The 18,891-nt window shown below is 47.4% G+C and overlaps 1 protein-coding gene across 1 annotated transcript in view; it reads right to left on the bottom strand.

Annotated features, from left to right (window-relative positions):
* Positions 1 to 12,008: 12,008 nt before the first annotated feature.
* Positions 12,009 to 18,891, bottom strand: part of ANKRD18B (ankyrin repeat domain 18B) — a 55,425-nt gene continuing 48,542 nt past the window's right edge. Inside the window, 6 exon segments of the mRNA XM_063696301.1 lie at positions 12,009 to 13,986; positions 14,087 to 14,223; positions 14,417 to 14,620; positions 15,180 to 15,372; positions 15,375 to 15,524; positions 16,024 to 16,127. Of these exon segments, the coding sequence (XP_063552371.1) occupies positions 13,780 to 13,986; positions 14,087 to 14,223; positions 14,417 to 14,620; positions 15,180 to 15,372; positions 15,375 to 15,524; positions 16,024 to 16,127 (995 nt within the window). The 3' untranslated portion in view covers positions 12,009 to 13,779.

Genomic DNA, 18,891 nt, shown 5'->3' with positions numbered 1-18,891 from the left:
AGGATCCACCCCCCATCCTCATCTTTTGACCCCACTCCCAAAATAATCTCCACCATTCTCCCCACACCCGTACCTCCAACACCCATGCTTCACCATGATTAAATCACCTTCCACCAGGTCCCAACTTTCACATTCCCCATTACAATTCCACATGAGTATCGGTAGGGACACAGAACCAAATCATATTATTCTGACCCTAGTTCCCCCAAATCTCATATCTTTGACACACTGCAAAATACAATGATGCCTTCTCTACAGTCCCCCAAAGTCTTAAGTCATTCCAGCCTTTACTGAAGTATCCAAAGCCCAAAGTCTTATCTGACACAAGGCTGCAGTCCCTTCTGCCTCTGAGCCTCTGAAATACAAAGTAAGTTAATTACTTTTAAGGTACAATGATTGTACAGGCATTGGGTATGAATTCCCAGCCAAAAGAAAAAACTTTGCCAGAAAGAAGCACAAAATACAGATGAGACTTACAGATCCGATGCAAGTCAGAAACCCAGCAGGCCAGTCATTCCATTGTACAGCTCCAAATCATCACTTTTCAATCCAAATCCCACATCCAGAACACAGGGTTGTGATGGCTGGGCTCCCAAGGCCTTGGGTAGCTCTGCACCTGTGGCTTTGCAGGGTCTTTCCCCCACAGCTGCCCTCATGGGCTGGGCTAGTGTTGAGCACTTGTAGCTTTCCACACTGAGGGTGCAAGCTGTTGGTAGGTCTATGAATCTGGGTTTGCAGAATGGTGCCTCCATGTGTGGGGGTTCCAACTTTATATGTTCCTTCTGTAATGCCCTAGAAAAGTTTTCCCATGAGGGTCTGCCTCTTGGAAAAGCTTCTGCCTGGAAACCCAGGTTTTTCTGTACATGCTCTGGAGTCTAGACGAAGGCTCCCAAGGCTCTCCTCTTTTGCTCTGTGCACCTGCTGGCTTAACACTATGTAGAAGCCACCAAGGCTTGCATCTTGTACCCCTGAAGCAGTGACCCAAGCTGTGCCTGTGCATCTTTCAGCCATGGCTGGAGCTGGAGCTGCAGGGATGCAGGCAGCAGTGTGCTGTGGCTGAGCACAGCAGTGGAGCCTTGCAGCTGGCCCAGAAGAACATTCTTCTCTCTCAGGCCTTAGGGCCTGTGACAGCAAGGGCTGCTGCAAAGGTCTCTGAAATGCTTTCAAGGCCGTTTTCCCATTGTCTTGGCTATTAGCACTGGACTCCATTTTATACAAATTTCTAAAGCTCTCTTAGATTTTCCCGCTGAAAATCAGGTTTTCTTTCTGACCACTTGGCCAGGCTGCAAATTTTCCAAAGTTTTAAGTTCTGCTTCTCGTTTAAATATAAGTTTCTACTTGAGATCATTTATTTGGTCACACCGAAGACCACAGGCTTTTGTACACAGACAGGATACCTCTTGAGCTTTGCTGCCAAAAGTTCATGCCCATGATTTAGATACACCCTATGATTTAGATACACCCTAAATCATCACCCTCAAGTTCAAAGTTTCATAGGTCTCCAGGTTAGGGGCATCATGCAGCGACGTTCTTTGCTAAGGCAAAACCAAAGTAACCTTGGCTCCTCTTTTCAGTAAATTCCTCATTGTCATCTGAGACCTTGTAAGCCTGGCCTTCACTGTCCATCCTTCTGTCACCCTTTTAATTATAACTATTTAACAAGTCTCTACAATGGTCAAAACTTCCCTTCATCTTCCTGACTTCTTCCAAGGCCTCCAAACTTTCCAACCTCTGGTTCTTACTCTCTTGTGATCCTGCTTTTACATTTTCATCCATCCTTACTGCAGCCTATCAATGCGGTAAAAAGAAGAAATGTCCATTTTCAGGGGAAAAATTCACAAAGGGATCCGATATCTGCATGAAGAGAAGCTGAGTGCTGATTGCCAAGACAATAAGAAAAAGGCTTTGAAGGCATTTCATAGCTCCACTTCCAAGCACTAATTTTTTGTAAGATCATAAAGAAAAGATGTTGAACTGGCTCATGGTTCTGCAGGCTTTAAAGGAATCATAGAGGCCTCTGCATCTGGGAGGAATCAGGAAGCTTCCCAATCATACCAGAAGACAAAGCGGCAATGGGATGTTTCATATGGTAGAAGTAGGAGCAAGACAGAAGGAGGAAAGAGGTATCACACCCTGTTATACAACCAGATCTCATGACAACTCACTATGACAAAATCAGCATCAAGAAGATGATGCTTAATCATTGGTGAAAGATCTGTCCCCCCCAACACCCCCACCCCACCACTGTTTCCAGGTAGAAGCCTGTTGCAGAGCCAGAGCCTCTTGGAAAACCTCTACTAGGGCAGTGCAGAAGGAAAATATGGGCTTGGAGCCCCCACACAGGAGGTTACCATCCTCCAGACCCCAGATTCATAGACCACCAACAGCTCGCACCCTCAGTATGGAAAAGCTACAGGCACTCAACACCAGCCCAACCCATGAGAGCCGCCAAGGGACTAAACCCTGCAAAGCCACAGGTGCACCGCCCTAGTAGAGGTTTTCCATGAGGCTCTGCCTCTGCAGGAGGCTACTCCCACATCCTACTACCCACCACCCTCTCACCAGTTTACTGCCAACCTACTCCTCCCCACCCTACTCACTTCTTTTTCCTTCTACCCGCAACCCCCTCCCATCCATGATTCAATCACCTCCCACCAGGCCCCACCTCCAACATTCAGGAATACAATTTCCCATGATCTTTTGTAGGAAAACACCACCAAACCATATTACTCTGACCCTGACACCCCTGAATCTCATGCCCTTCTCACAGAGTAAAATACAAACAAGCCTTTTCACGATACAATGATGGTACAGGCATTGGGTAAGCTTTCTCAGTCCAATGGGAAGAAATTTTCCAGAAAAATAACACAATTGGGACACAGGTCCAATGCAAGCCCAAAAGCCAGGAAAGTATGTACACATTCATCACGAGAACTCACTTTCACACAGACTGTTTAAAAGGAGATACTGTTTAACCATTTGTGAAAGATCTGCCCCCCCAGCCCCATCTTTCACCCCCACCCCCAGCATAAACCCCCCAAACTTACCACACCCTCACTTCCAATCCCAACTGTCTGCCATGATTAAATCACCATCTACCAAGCACCACTTTTAACACTCCCCATCACAATTCTACATGAGTTTTGGTTAGGGCACAGAGACAAATCATATTGTTCTGCCCCTGGCCTTCCAAATCTCATGTTACTTTCACTTTGCAAAATACAGTGATGCCTTCTCTACAGTCCCCCAAAGTCTTAACTCATTCCAGCATTTACTCAAATGTCCAAAGCCCAAAGTCTCATCTGAGACAAGGCTGCAGTCCCTTCTATCCCTGAGCCTCTGAAATACAAAGCAAGTTAACTACTTTCAAGGTACAATGCTTGTCCAGGCATTGGGTAAGCATTCCCAGCCAAAAGGAAGAAATTTGCCAGAAAGAAGCACAAAACACAGATGGGACTTACAGACCCCATGCAAGTCAAAAACCCAGCAGGCCAGTCATTCCATCATAGAGCTCCAAGTCATATTTTTTGAATCTACATCCCACACCCAGAGCAGAGGGTGGTTTGATGGCTGGTCTCCCAAAGCCTTGGGCAGCTCAGCACCTGTGGTATGGCAAGGTCTTTCCCCAAAGCTGCCCTCATGGGCTGGGCTGCTGTTGAGTGCCAGTAGCTTTTCAACACTAAGGGTGCAAGCTGTTCGTGGGTCTATGAATCTGGGGTCTGGAAAATGGTGCCTCCCAGTGTGGGGGCTCCCACTGTATATGTTCCTTCTATACCATCCTTGTAGAGGTTTACCATGAGGCTCTGTCTGTTGGAAAATCTTCGCCTGGAAACCCAGGATTTTCCATACATACTCTGGAGTCTAGAAGATGAAGACTCCGAAGTTTCTAGTCTTGTGCTCTGTGCACCTGCTGACTTAACACTATGTGGAAGCCACCAAGGCTTGGAGCTTGCACCCCTGAAGCAGTGACCCAAGCTGTACCTGTGCATCTTTCAGCCATGGCTGGAGCTGGAGATGAAGGTGTAGGGGTGCAGGCAGCAGTGTTCTGAGGCTGCACATAGCAGTGGGGCCATAGGGCTGGCCCAGAAAAAACATTCTTTTTTCCTAAGCCCCAGGGCCAGTGACAACAAGGGCTGCTACAAAGGTCTTTGAAATGCCTTCAAGGCCTTTTTTCCCATTGTCTTGAATTATTAGCACTGGGCTCCTTTTTTATGAAAATATCCAAAGGCTTCTGGAATTTTCTCCCTGAAATTCAGCTTTTCTTTTTGACCACTTTGCCAGGTTGCAAATTTTCCAAAGGATTAAGCTCTGCTTCTCATTTAAATATAAGTTTCAATTCAAGGTCATTTCTTTGGTCACACATAATACCACAGGCTGTTTGATGTAGGCAGGACAACTCTTGAGCTTTGCTGCTTAGAAGTTCATTCCACCAGAGAGACCCTAAATCTTCACCCTCAAGTTCAAAGTTTCCCAGATCTCCAGAGCAGGGACACTGTGCAGTCAAATTCTTTGCTAAGGCAAAACAACAAAACCTTGGCCCCTGTTCCCAGTAAGTTTCTCATTTTCATCTGAGACCTTCTAAGCCTGGCCTTCACTGTCCATCCTTCTGTCAGCCTTTTAATCACAACTAACAAGTCATGACAATGGTCCAAACTTTCCCTCATCTTCCTGTCTTCTTCCAAGCTCTCCAAACGCTCTAACACCTCTGGCCATTACCGAATTCTGAACCTGCTTCTACATTTTCAGCTATCTTTGTCGCAGCCTGGCAATGTGGTAAAAGAAGAAAAGTCCATTATCAGGGGGAAACTTCAAGAGGGCTTCAGATATTAGCATCAAAGAAGGCCAGTGCTACCAGCCAAAAGATTGGGGAAAAGGCCTTGAAGGCATTTCATAGCTTCACTTCACAGCATTGATTTTCTGCATGTACATAAAGAAAAGAGGTTGAATTGACTCACAGTTCTGGAGGCTGTAAGGAAAGCATAGTGGTTTCTGCTTTTAGGAGGACTCAGGAAGCCTCCCATTTATACCAGAAGGCCAAGCGGCAATGAAATGTTTCATATTCCAGGAGTAGAAGCAAGACAGAGCAAAGATGCCACATCCTGTTATACAACCAGATCTCAAGAGAACTCAGTATCAGGAGATCAGCATCAAGAAGATGGTGCTTAACTATTGGTGAAGGATCCACCCAATACCCCACATCCACCCCCCAGTGTTTCCAAGCAGAAGTCTGAGGCAGAGGCAGAGCCTCTTGGAAAACCTCTACTAGGGCAGTGCAGAAGGAAAATATGGGTTTGGAGCCCCCACGCGGGATACCACCATCCTCCAGACCCTAGAGCCATAGACCCACCAAAAGCTCCCACCCTCAATATGGAAAAGCTACAGGCACTCAACACCAGCCCAGTCCATGAAAGCAGCCATGGGGGCTAAAGCCTGCAAAGCCACAGGTGCACTGCCCTAGTAGAGGTTTTCCATGAGCCTCTGCCTCTGTAGCAGGCTACTCCCCCTTCCTACTACCCACCACCCTCACACCACCCTACAGCCAACCTACTCCTCCGACCTTACCCACTTCTGTTTACTTCCAACTCCACCCCTCTCAAGTACAGGAATAAATCACCTCCCACCAGGCCACACCTGCAACATTTGGAATTACAATTTCCCATGTGTTTTGGTAGAGACACACAGCCAAACCATATTATTCTGACCCTGAGCCCCCGAATATCATATCCTTCTCAGAGAGTAAAATACAGTCTTGCCTTTTCAAAAGTTGCCAAAAGCCTTAACTCATTCCAGCATTAACACAAATGTAAAAGGTTCAACATCTCATCTGAGAAAAGCCTACAGTCCCTTTTGCCTATGAATTAGGCAAATTGGACCTCCCTGAATTTAAAAGGGAGGTCTTTTTTTCAAGGTACGATGATGGTACAGGCATTGGGTAAATTAGGCAAATTAGACCCCCCTGAATTTAAAAGGGAGGTCTTTTTTTCAAGGTACGATGATGGTACAGGCATTGGGTAAATTTTCTCAATCCAAAGGGAAGATATTTGTCAGGAAAGTAACACAAATGGGATCACAGGCCCAGTACAAGTCCAAAACCAAGCAGGACAGTATCTATTCAATCTTACAGCTCCAGAGTCATCACGAGAACTCACCATCATGAGGAAAGCATTAAGGAGACGGTGTTTAACCATTTGTGAGGGATCATCCCCAACACCCACCTTTCACCCCTCATAATCCCCCCATCCTCCTCAATCCCCACCTTCCAACCCCCACTGCCCTCCATGATTAAATCACCTTCCACCTGGCCCCACTTTTAACATTTCCAATTACAATTCCAAATGAGTTTCTGTAGGGACACACAGCCAAATCTTATTCTGTCCCTGCCTCCCCCAATCTCATGTACTTCTCACTTTGCAAAATACAATGATGCCTTACCTACAGTCCCACAGGTTCTTAACTCATTCCAGCATTTGCTCAAATGTCCAAAGCCCAAAGTCTCATCTGAGACAAGGCAGTCTCTTCTGCCCCTGAGCCTCTGAAATACAAACAAGTTAACTACTTCCAAGGTACAATGATTGTCCAGGCATTAAGGGTTCCCAGCCAAAAGGAAGATTTTTGCCTGAGAGAACAAAACACAAATGGGACTTACAGGCTCCATGAAAAGTCCAAAACCCACCAGGCCAGTTATTCAAACCCACAGCTCAAAAGTCATCCTTTTTTAATCCTTGTCCCACATCCAGGGCACAAGGGCGTGAGGGCTGGGCTCCCAAGGCCTTGGGCAGCTCACCTGTGGCTTTGCAGTGGTCAGCCTGTGCAGCTGCCCTCATGGGCTGTGCTGGTGTTGAGTGCCTGGGGTTTTTAACCCATAGAGGGCGCAAAGCTCTTGGTGGGTCTATGAATCTGGTGTCTTCATGATGGTGGCCTCCAGTGTGGGGGCTCCAACCCCATATTTTCCTTCCGCACTGCCCTAGTAGAGGTTTCCCATGAGGCTCTGCCTTTTTGGCAGCCTTCTGTCTGGACACCCAGGCACTTTCATATATCTTCCAAAATATATATGGAGGATCTCAAGCCTCTGAACTAGTGCTCTGTGCACCCACTGGCTTAACACTGTGTGGAAGCCACCAAGGCTTATAGCTTGCACCTTCTGAAGCGGTGTCCCAAGCTGTACCTGTGCATCTTTGAGACAAGGCTGGAGCTGGAGCTGCAGGGATGCAGGCAGCAGTATCCTGAGGCTGCACACAGCAGCAGAGCCATGGGGATGGCCCAGGAAACCATTCTTTTCTCCTAGGTCCCAGGGCCTGTGACAGCAAGGGCTACTGCAAACATCTCTGAAATGCCTCCAAGGCTTTCTCCCCCATTGCGTTGGCTATTAGCACTGGCCTTCATTTTATGCAAATTTTTAAAGCCATCATGAATTTTCCCTCTGAAAAATCAGCTTTTGTTTTGACCACTTGGCCAGGCTGCAAATGTTCCAAACTTTTGAGCTCTGCTTGTCATTTAAATATAAGTTGCAACTTGAGGTCATTTCCTCAGTCACACATAAGGGCCCAGGCTGTTTGACACAGAGAGGGCACGTCTTGAGATTTGCTGCCTAGATGTTCATTCCACAAGATACATCCTGAATCATCAACCTCAAGTTTAAAATTTTCACAGATCTCCAGGGCAAGGTCACCCTGCAGCCACGTTCTTTGTTACAGCAAAACAAAAGTAACCTTGGCTCCTGTTCCCAGTAAGTTCCTCATTTTCATCTGAGACCTCATAAGCCTGGCCTTCACTGTCCCTCCTTCTGTCAGCATTTTAATCACAAGTATTTAACAAGTCTCTACAATGGTCCAAACTTTCCTTCATCTTCCTGTCTTCTTCCAAGTCCTACAAACTCTCCGACTTCTGGCTGTTAGCCACTTCGGAACCTGCTTTTATATTTTCAGCTATCTTTGTCACAGCCTGGCAATGTAGAAGGAAAAAAAGTCCATTTTCAGGGGCAAACTTCAAGAAGGCTTCAGATATTTGCATTAAAAGGAAGACCAGTATTAATAGCCAATGTGATGGGGAAAAGTCATTGAAGACATTTCATAGCTTCAATTCGCATACTAATTTTCTGTAAGATCATAACAAAAAGGGGTTTAATTGGCTTATAGTTCTGCAGTAGGCTGTAAAGAAAGCATAGTAACTTCTGCTTCTGGGAGGACTCAGGAAGCCTCTCAATTATACCAGAAGGACAAGCAGCAATAAAATGTTGCATATGGCCAGAGTAGGAGCGAGACAGAGAGGAAAGAGGTGTCACAGCCTGTTATACAACCAGATCTCATGAGAACTCAGTATCACAAGGTCAGCATCAAGAAGATGGTGCTTAACCATTGGTGAAAGATCCACCCCCCAACACACTTCCACCCCCCACTGTTTCCAGGCAGAAGCCTGCTGCAGAGGCAGAGCCTCTTGGAAAACCTCCACTAGGGTAGTGCAGAAGGAAAATATGGGCATGGAGCCCCTATGCAGGAGGCCACCATCCTCCAGACCCCAGATTCATAGACCCAACAACAGCTCATACTCTCAGTATGGAAAAGGTACAGGCACTAAACAACAGCCCAGCCCATGAGAGCAGCCACGGGGCTAAAGCCTGCAAAGCCACAGGTGCGCTGTCCTAGTAGAGGTTTTCCATGAGCCTCTGCCTCTGCAGCAGGCTACTCCCCCTTCCTACTACCCACCACCCTATGGCCAGCCTACTCCTCCCCACCCTCCCCGCCCCTTTTTCCTTACACCCCCACCCTCCTCCCATCCAGGATTAAATCACCTCCCACCAGGCTTCACCTCCAAAATTCAGGATTACACTTCCACATGAGTTTTTCTAGGGAAACACAGCCAAACCATAGTATTCCGAACTTGACCCTTCCAAATCTCATGTCCTTCCCACAGGGTAAAACACAATCATGCCTTTTCAAGAGTTTCCAAAATCCTTAACTCATTCCAGCATTAACTCAAATATAAAAAGTTCAAAGTCTCATCCGAGACGAGGCTACAGTCTCTTATGCCTATGAGTCTCTGAAGTTAAAATGGAGTTCATTTCTTTAAAGGTACAATGATGACACAGGTATTGGGTAAGCTGTCTTAATCCAAGGGGAAGAAATTTCCCAGAAAAATAACACAAATGGGACCACAGGCCCAATGCACATCCAAAACCCAGCAGAACAGTATTCATTCAATCTCACTGCCACAAAATCATGAAGAGAACTATCACAAAGACAGTATTAAGGAGATAGTGTTTAACCATTTGTGAAGGATCTGCCCCCCACCCACCTTTCACCTCCAACCCCACCATAATTTTCCCCAATTCGTCCCACCACCCCCACCTTCCAACCTCCACTCTCCACCATGATTAAATCACCTTCCACCCGCCCCCCACCTTTAACATTTCCCATTACAATTCCACATCAGTGGGACACAGAGCCAGATCATATTCTTCTGTCCCTGCCCCTGGAAATCTGTCTTTCTCACATTGCAAAATACAATGATGCCTCTCCTACAGTCCCCCAAATCTTAACTCATTCCAGCATTTACTCAAATGTGTAAAGCCCAAAGTTTCATCTGAGACAAGGATACAGTCCCTTCCGCCCATGAGTCTCTGAATTATAAAGCAAGTTAACTACTTCCAAGGTACAATGATTGTACAGGCAATGGGTAAGCATTCCCAGCCAGCAGAAGAAAAATTGCCAGAAACAAAAACAAAACACTGATGGGACTCACAGGATACATGAACGTCCAAAACCCAGTAGGCCAGTCATTCAATCCTACAACTCCAAAATCATCCTTTTGGAATCCTTGTCCCACATCCACGGCACAGGAGTGTGAGGGCTGGGCTCCAAAGGCTTTGGGCAGATCTCCACCTGTGGGTTTGCAGTGATCAGTCCCCGCAGCTGCCCTCATGGACAGGGCTGGTGTTGAATGTCTGTAGCTTTCCCACATTGAGGGGGCAAGCTGTTGGTGGGTCTATGAATCTGAGGTTTGAAGGATGGTGCCTCCCTGTGTGAGGGCTTCAACCTGATACATCCCTTCTTTCCTGCCCTAGTAAAGGTTTCCCATAAGGCTCTGCCTCTTGGAAAGGCTTCTGCCTGGACACCCAGGCTTTTCTGTACATCCTCTGGAGTCTAGACAGAGGCTCCCAAGCCTCTAGTCTCTTGCTCTGTGCACCTCCTGGCTTAACACTATGTGGAAGCCATCAAGGCTTGGAGCCACCTCTGAAGCAGTGACCCAAGCTGTACCTGTGCATCTTTCAGCCATGGATGGAGCCGGATCTGCAGGGATGCAGAAAGCAGTGTCCTGAGGATGCACACAGCAGCCAGGCCATGGAGCTGGCCCAGGAAACAATTCTCTCCTCGTCCCCAGGGCCTATGACAGCAAGGGCTGCTGCAAAGGTCTCTGAAATGCCTTCAAGGCCTTTTCCCCATAGTCTTGGCTATTTGCACTGGGCTCTTTTTTTATGCAAATACTTTAAGTGCTCTTGAATTTTCCCCCTGCAAATCAGCTTTCCTTTTTGACCACTTGGCTAGGCTGCAAACTTTTCAAATTTTCGAGCTCTACTTCTCATTTAAATAGAAGTTGCAACTTGAGGTAATTTCTTAGGTCACACATAAGAACACAGGCTGTTGGATGTAGAGAGGACACCTCTTGAGCTATGCTGCCTAGATGCTCATTCCACCAGATACATCCTAAATCATTACTCCCATGTTCACAGTTTCAGAGATCTCCAGGGCTAAGGCCAATCAAATGTAACCTTGGCTCCTGTTCACAAGATGTTCCTCATTTTCATCTGAGACCTTTTAATTCTGGCCTTCACTGTCCATCTTTCTGTCAGCCTTCTGATCACAAGTATTTAACAATTATTTTCAGTGGTCCAAATTTTTCCTCATCATGCTGTCTTCTAAGTATTCCCAACTCTCCTGACCTCTCTTTTTTACCCACTTCTGAACCTGCTTTTACATTCTCAGATATCTTTGTCACAGCCTGGTAATGTGGCAAAAGAAGAAAAGTCCATTTTCAGGGGGAAAATTCAAAAAGGCTTCAGATATCTTCATGAAAAGAAGCTGAGTACTGGTTACCAACACAATGGGGAAAAGGCCTTGAAGGCATTTCACAGCTCCACTTCACAGCACTAATTTTGTGTACAATCATAAAGAAAGAGGTGTAATTGGCTCACGGTTCTGCAGGCTGTAAAGGAAGCATAGTGGCTTCTGCTTCTGGGAGGACTCAGGAAGCCTCCCAATCATACCAGAAGGCCAAGGGGCAAGGAAATGCTTCATGTGGCAGCAGTAGAAGCAAGACTGAGAGAGGAAAGAGGAGCCCACCCTGTTATACAACCAGATCTCATGAGAACTCAGTATCACAAGGTCAGCATCAAGAAGATGGTGCTTAACCACTGGTGAAGGATCTGCCCCCGCAACCCCCACCTCCACCTCCCACTGTTTCCAGGCAGACGCCTGCTGCAGAGGCAGAGCCAGATTCATAGACCCACCAACAGCTTGCACCCCCACTGTGGAAAAGCTACAGGCACTCAACAGTAGCCCAGTCCATGAGAGCAGCCGTGGGGGCTAAAACTTGCAAAGCCACAGGTGCACTGCCCTAATAGAGGTTGTCCATGAGGCTGTGCCTCTGCAGCAGGTGACTCCCCACTCCCACTACACCCCACCCTTCCACCACCCTACAGCCAGCCTACTCCTGCCCACCCTGCCCACCTCTTTTTCCTTCCACCTCACCCGCCTCCCATCCGTGATTAAATCACTCCCACCAGGCCCTCATCTTTTTGTCATTTTCCAATCCCTGCAAACCCTCCCAATCTTTGTTTGTTACCCACTTCTGAACCTGCTTCTACTTTTTCAGGTATCTCTATAGCAGGTTGGCTATGTAGTAATAACACAAAACCCGATTTAAGGGGGAACATTCAAGAAGACTTCAGAAATTTGCATATAAAGAAGCCCTGTGCTAATGGCCAAGACAAATAGAAAAAGGCCTTGAAGACATTTCACAGCTCCTCTCTGCAGTTCTAATTTTCTGTATTATCCTAAATAAAAGAGGTTTCATTGACTCAGGGTTCTGCAGGCTCTGAAGGAAGCATAGTGTCTTTTGTTTCTGGGAGGAGTCAGGGAGCCTCCTAATTATACCAGAAGGCCAAGGGACAATCAGCTGTCTCCTATGGCAAGAGTAGGAGGAAGACAGAGTGAGGAAAGAGGTTCCACAGCCTGTTAAACAACCAGATCACATGAAAACTCACTCACTATCAGGAGGACAGCATCAAGGGGATGGTGCTTTATCATTCATGGAGGATCTACCTGCACCATTTTATGACTAAATCTTTTTCCACCTAGGCCCCACCTCTAATGTTAGGGAGTATAATTCCACATGGGTTTTGATAGGGATATAGAGACAAACCATATTATTCCATCCCTGACCCCACGAATCTCTTGTCCTTTTCACATTGCAAAATACAATCATGCCTTGCCAGCATGAGTCTTAACTCATTTCAGCATTAACACAAAGTTACAAAGTCCAAAGTCTCATCTGAGTCAAGGCTGCAGCCTCTTTTGCCTATAAGCCTCTGAAATAAAATGCAAGATCACTGCTTCTAAGGTACGGTGGTGGTACAGGCATTGTGTAAGCTTTCCATATCCAAAAGGAAGACATTTTCCAGAAAGCTTCTTATTTCTATCTGAGACCTCCTCAGCCTAGCCTTCACTGTCCATGTTTCTGTCAGGATTTTGGTCACAACCATTTAACCAGTCTCTAAGATGGTCCAGACTTTCTCATCTGTCTTCTTTTGAGCCCTCCAAACTCTTCCAACCTCTGTCCATTACCTAGTTCCAAAGCTGCTTCCACATTTTCAGATATCTTTATAGCAATGCTCCAGTCCTCATTTGCCATTTTCTGTATGATTCATTATGAAAAAGAGGTTTAATTGGCTCATGGTTCTGCAGGGTGGACAGGAAGCACAGGGCTTCTGCTTCTGGGAGGCCTCAGAAATCTTTCAATCTTTGTGCAAGGCAAAGAAAGAGTGAGTTGCTCACACGGCAAGAGGAAAACATGCAGAGTAGGGAGGTGACATAGAGTTTTCAATGACCAGGAGGTCTCATGAGAAGTCACTCATGATTGTAAGGACAGTAGCAAGGGGATGGTGCTAAACCATTCATGAGAAATTTGCCTTCAGGATTTAATCACCTTAGACCAGGATCCACCTTCAACATTAGGAAATATAATTCAACATGAGATTTGGTGAGGACACATATTCAAATTGCATCACCAATCTTTGAATATAAAGACATCCACAGCAGGCTTTATCCAGCCAGCTTCTTTGAGACTCTTCACAGGGTTTGAGGTCTACAGCATATACACAAAAATATTCATACTTCAAAAAGCAATAAAGTAAATGGTATCATTCTTCCAAAAGTTACAATGGTAGTGTAGGAATTCATAGCATGGTTTAGGTCATGTTTGCTACTGTTTCTATTCTATCACCATATTAACTGTTTCCTACACAATTCTATATTCAGCCGAGTTTCAATTGAGAACAAAGCCATCCTTGTTCTACCGCCAATACCTGGCACTAGCTCTTTGCTAGTGTTATTATTCTGCTGTAGAAAGCATCCTTGAACTGGAAACAGTGCACAATCAAGTATCTAGTCATTCAACACTATCAATTCCTGGGTGACCTTTTGAAAAAATAGTATCTCTTGTTGCAAGAAATCCTGCATCTGTGAGTCCATGTTTGTCACTGGAATTGGATGGAAGTGGTGAATTTCAGCCACAGTGTCCAAAGAAATCCTGTTCCTGTGATTCTGACATCATCAGCCTCTGCACCTCTGTCTTCCCTTCTGCCACATGTTGCCTGCTCTCCATGACTTTGGTAAGAGCTTCCTTGTGTATGTGGATGATGTCCGGGATGTTGACCTGGTGTCCCTGAGACAGCACTAACAGGTCCATGACTGGGTCCAGTTCCTGGATGGGCTGATTGGCAAAGAGCTCACCGACGGTGTTGAAGGCATCTCTGGTGAAGTGATGGCCTGGTCCAGCTCCAAGACCTGGCTGAGGCTGAAGAACTGGCCACCTTCTGATGCTCCTTCTTAAAACCCGTCACCATAATCTGCTTGCATGTCAACTCATTGGCTGAGAAGTTGAGCTGAGTGCCCTGTGTTTCCATCTTCTTGGTGAAGCACTCGAAGCCGTCAATTTTGCTCTCCCACTCTTAAAGGTTGAGGGCCTCCTTGGGGGTGGGCTCAGGGTCAGGAAGAAGCTGGAATTCACCACCTCATCCTTCTCAGCCTTCCTCTTGCCCTGTCTCCAGGCTGTCTCTTCAGTGCTGGTGTGACACATCAGGAAGTGATGGAAGATGTGGCACTGTGCCTGCACCCAAAAGCTGGCTGTGTGGTTCATCCACCAGATTGGACCCTTTCTGCACTTGAACATGGAGTCCTTCTCAAGAAGGCCTGTGGTCTGCCTCTTGGCACCCAAGAAGCCCACAGTGCTGTAGGAGCCCTCATGCATGGACTGGAGCCCCAAAGGCAGTGTACACCCTGCTCCTGAGCCTGCTGCTCATTTCCTCTATGTGGCTCCATCTGCAGCACAGTGGTTGCATTGAGGCCTGTGAATGCCAGGCAAGGCCAAGCTGGCTCAAAGAGCAACCAGCCACCTCTGCAAGGGTGTGCCAGGAGCAGGTGTACCAGCCACCAACCTCACTCGCTGCCAGTCAGGGTAAATCAGTTATTCTACCCTGGAGGTAGGGCCCCAATGCCATCTGCTTTTCCTCAGGCCTCCACTCCATCAGCCGTCAAGTGGCAGCCCCTCAGGCTGTGGGAACCTGGCCACCCCTGATTCCTTGAGTGGGTGAGGCTGGTGGCTGGTCCATCTGCTCCAGGCACACCCTTGCAGAGGTGGCTGGTTGCTCTTTGAGCCAGCTTGGCCTTGCCTGGCATGCACAGGTCCTGGGTACTGACACCCTGCTCTGAGTGAGCTTGTCCTGTCTTGGGCCAAATTCTAACTCTGGCCAGGGCCACAGAAGGCTGAATCCCCTGGGTGGTAATGCTGACTGCTGCTGGGGGGCCCATAGTGCCCCTCCCCTCCCAGGGCCCAGGATGAGGCCCAACTGGGCCAGGACCCTTTAGGTATGGATCTCGTTCCCAAGCAGGGGGCCTCTGTCCCACAGGTTGGATGAGAAGATGCTGCTGGCTGCCAGGGTTGTTCAGATGCCACGTTCACCCTTCCCTCCAGGGACATCAAAGTTTCCAGCTTCCCCTTTGAGAATGACTTCCCAAGGCCTAGGTGCCATCTGGGGCTGCAGGGCAGCTGGCTGCATACTGCCCTGGCTTCTTCCATGTTGGGCTGGTCACTACCCACCAAGGGGGGTCAGATGCAGGCACCAAGTAGGGCGGTTGTCTCTGGACCTGCATCTTGGTTATCACGGAGCCAGACTGGGCCTGGTGACAGGGCCATGATGGGGTTGTCCTGGTGGTCCTGGGGGTGTCCAGAGGAGATGCAGAATGGAATTGCTGCAAGGATGAATGAGATGACTGTCAGCACAGAACAGGCACCCAGTGAGTGCTCAGGGATTACCCTCAGTAGCTGCCCAGAGGCCAAAACCACCCACTTGATAGTGACTGTCCCCAAGCCAGGAGGAAGAGAAGAGAGCAGGTCCCACTCACCTGAGTCTGATCAGTCAGCTGTGTTGAGATGTGCGTCTCACCTAGAAAACAATCCTTCATGCAGAGCCACTCACAGAGACTGCTGTGTGTCTCTAACTGCTCCAAAACACAGAGGCGATGGGGACTCAGCAAGAGTGACATCGTGGGATGACACAACCCACCACAACAGGAGCCTGCTTGGGTCAAGAGGGCCCAGAGTCAGTGTCCTCTATCCCCTGAACTGACATGTGTGCATGCATTGTGTTTGTGTATGCGTGTGTGTGTGTGTGTGTGTGTGTGTGTGTGTGTACATATGGGTGTGTTTGTTTGTCTTGCTTCTGTGGCCAGGCCTAGCTGCTCCACTCACAGGTGCACCCAGGTCCTCATCACTGTCACCACCAGGGCCCAGGGCCAGGATTAGAGCCTCCCACAGGTGCTCCCCTATTTCTGCCCTCTCCACCGAGGGTGGTCCTAGGGATGCAGACAGAGGAGGGGCGCCGAGCAGAGCAGAGAGGGCTGGCACCCTCTCTAGGTGGAACCCAGGTCGTGTGTAAATTTGGAGGTCTGCCAAGCAGTGCTGAAATCAATACATCTTCTCACGTTCTCTTTCCAGGCACCGTCCAGGGTGCCCTGACTCACCTTCCCTACAGATGGAGGCAAAGAGGCTCCACAGACAAACCCCCTGCCTGAGGTCACACATCGGCTAACTGGCCAGGTTCCTACTGACCAGGTGCCCCCAACGAGGCCCCTAATGAGAACTCCTCCATTGACCAGGTCCCACTGACCAAGTCCCCACTGACCATGTCTCCGTAACCAGGCCCTCATTAGTAGGCCTCATGGACCAGACCCCACTGACCAATTTCCCACTGACCTGGTCCCCACTGACTGGGTTCCCACTGACAATACCACAATTTACCAGGTTGCCACTCACCTCACCCCCACTGAATAATTCTCCATGGATCAGTCCCCAGCTGACTGAGCCCCCTCTGACCAGGCTCTCACTGACCAGGCTCCAAGCCACTAAGGCCCCACACTGACCAGACCCCTAATATACTGAATACACCCCACCGACCAGTTTTTTATTGTTTATGTTCCAACCGATCAGGCCCCACTAATAAGGCCACCACTGACCAGGTCTCCACTGACTAGGCTTCCAATGACTAGGTCACAAGGTACCCACTGGGTGAGGCCTTCACTGAGGAGGCCACCGCTAACCAGGTCCCTGCTGATCAGGTCCCAACTGGCCAGGTCCTGATGGCTAGGTCATCTCTGACCACGGTCCACTGACGAGGCCCTTGAGCAGCTGTGTTCAAAGTCTCATTACAATGCTGCCATCAGCCCACAGACCCTCCCTCCCTGCATGTGTGCCCAGGGGTCAGGCCCGGGGGGTTTTCTTGGGCCGCAAGGCCTCTCCTCCAAGACACAGGGAGGGAGTCAGCCTCAGGCTCCAGGTACCCAGCTTCACACTCACCCCGCAAGGCCCTCTGGGCCCATCTCAAAGGAGACAATGAGGTGGCCTGGCACTGCCTGGACATGCCATCTTCCCTATTCCTGAGTGTCAGAGTGGGAGGAAGGGAGGGACATTTGGCAGACAAGACACCCTGTGCTGCTGGGTCTCCCAGGGCCCTTCCCACAGAGCCCCGATCTAGAGACACAGCACAGAGGCTGCAGGGAGACTAATCAAGAACCCTTGAGGCTGAGCCAGGGACCACATGAGGACTGTCCCCAGACAGCTAGAAGGCCCTTTGCTAGTTTCTTGGTACCTCAGTGGATGTGACAGCGGTTCTTCTGTTGGGGACTAGTGAGCGCATGATGGGAAGGGCTTGCCTTTGCTTCCTCGGTGCTGCTGCAGAGAAAATACAACATTAGTTTAGAACACCTTGTGCCAGAAAGTAAAAAAGCGCTGACAGAGTAATGGGGACAAATCAAAAGACATAAAGTCAGCTTGAAATGTCTACCACTGGCCTAATCTTGGGGAACTGGAGCACCAGAATCATGACTTTCCCTTCTCCTTTATTTATTGGTTTTATTTCTCCATGTAGAACAAAGAAGAAAATAAGAAAAACAATCATCTGGCAACCATCACAGTAATACTTGTTCAAACACAAGTCATCCATGAAATGCTAAATCTAGTGGGTTTTGAGGAGTAACCAGATATTTACAGAGCTTCAAAGTATCTCCACACAAAATGCTATTGAACTACAAGAAGAAAACCGTAACACTAGTATGGACAAACCTGGCAGATACTCTTTAAGTCTCCTACTATATATGGTAATAAAAACTGTAAAATGCAAAGAAGCCCTCGATGAGCTTTACTAAAGTATCAATGATGACTTGGTTGTTTGGCTGTTTAAACAGCTGACATTCAGGCAATTTGAGTAGGCCAAACTCAATAACACTGGTGTTCATTTGCAAGATCCACTTAAAACTTAAGGAGGCTAAAAAACATCATTTAAAATAACATATAAATATACACCATATATGACATGAAAATATTCTACTTTAGTAAAGATTATGATGTTTTATATTTTATGAGAAACAATTAAAATTTCATGTAAATAGCCCAGTAATAAAGTTTTATGATCTTTTAAATCATACAACTGTTCCTTAAGATTTTATGGTTAAATAATCTCTTCATTAGATGTGGCTTACCAGTGGATTCTACAAAAGAAAGTAGACGGGAGCAAGTGTCCAACATAGCAAAACCTGGAAAGGAAAAGAAAAGATTATGTTCTTTACCTAAAACATTTCAGTTAACGAAGTGTAAGTTTAAAATGTGGAGTTGAGAACGTTATCAGAGTTAATAAGAATGAGAAATATGTACGTGCAATTACAATACAAAATTACTATTAAATCATTTACACATGGCGTTAATTCCAATTGTGGTTAAATATCACAGCTTTTTCATTCTTCATTCATGTACTCAACAGCCACGTGCTAAGGTACTAGAGCCAGCACTGGAATTACAAGATGAAGATGGCATGGTCCACCTCCCAATAGTCATATGCTATAACCTAAAAGACAGGCAGGTAATGTCCATATAGAGTCATAGATACCATGACAGGTATACAGCAGGGCACTATTGGAACATACAGAAGGGACATCTATCCCACTTTTGTGTCAATATCATGGGCTTTCTGGTGGAGGGGATGCATAGGTTGATGACTGAAGGACGAGGAAAATCTTGCCAGATAGAGGGAAGAGGTGAAGGCAAAGATCCTGAGGTAACAAAGAG

Source organism: Gorilla gorilla, chromosome 13 (genome assembly GCF_029281585.2).
Source record: "Gorilla gorilla gorilla isolate KB3781 chromosome 13, NHGRI_mGorGor1-v2.1_pri, whole genome shotgun sequence".
Classification (NCBI taxonomy): Eukaryota; Metazoa; Chordata; class Mammalia; order Primates; family Hominidae; genus Gorilla; species Gorilla gorilla.
This window is presented reverse-complemented; position numbering and strand designations above follow the sequence as displayed.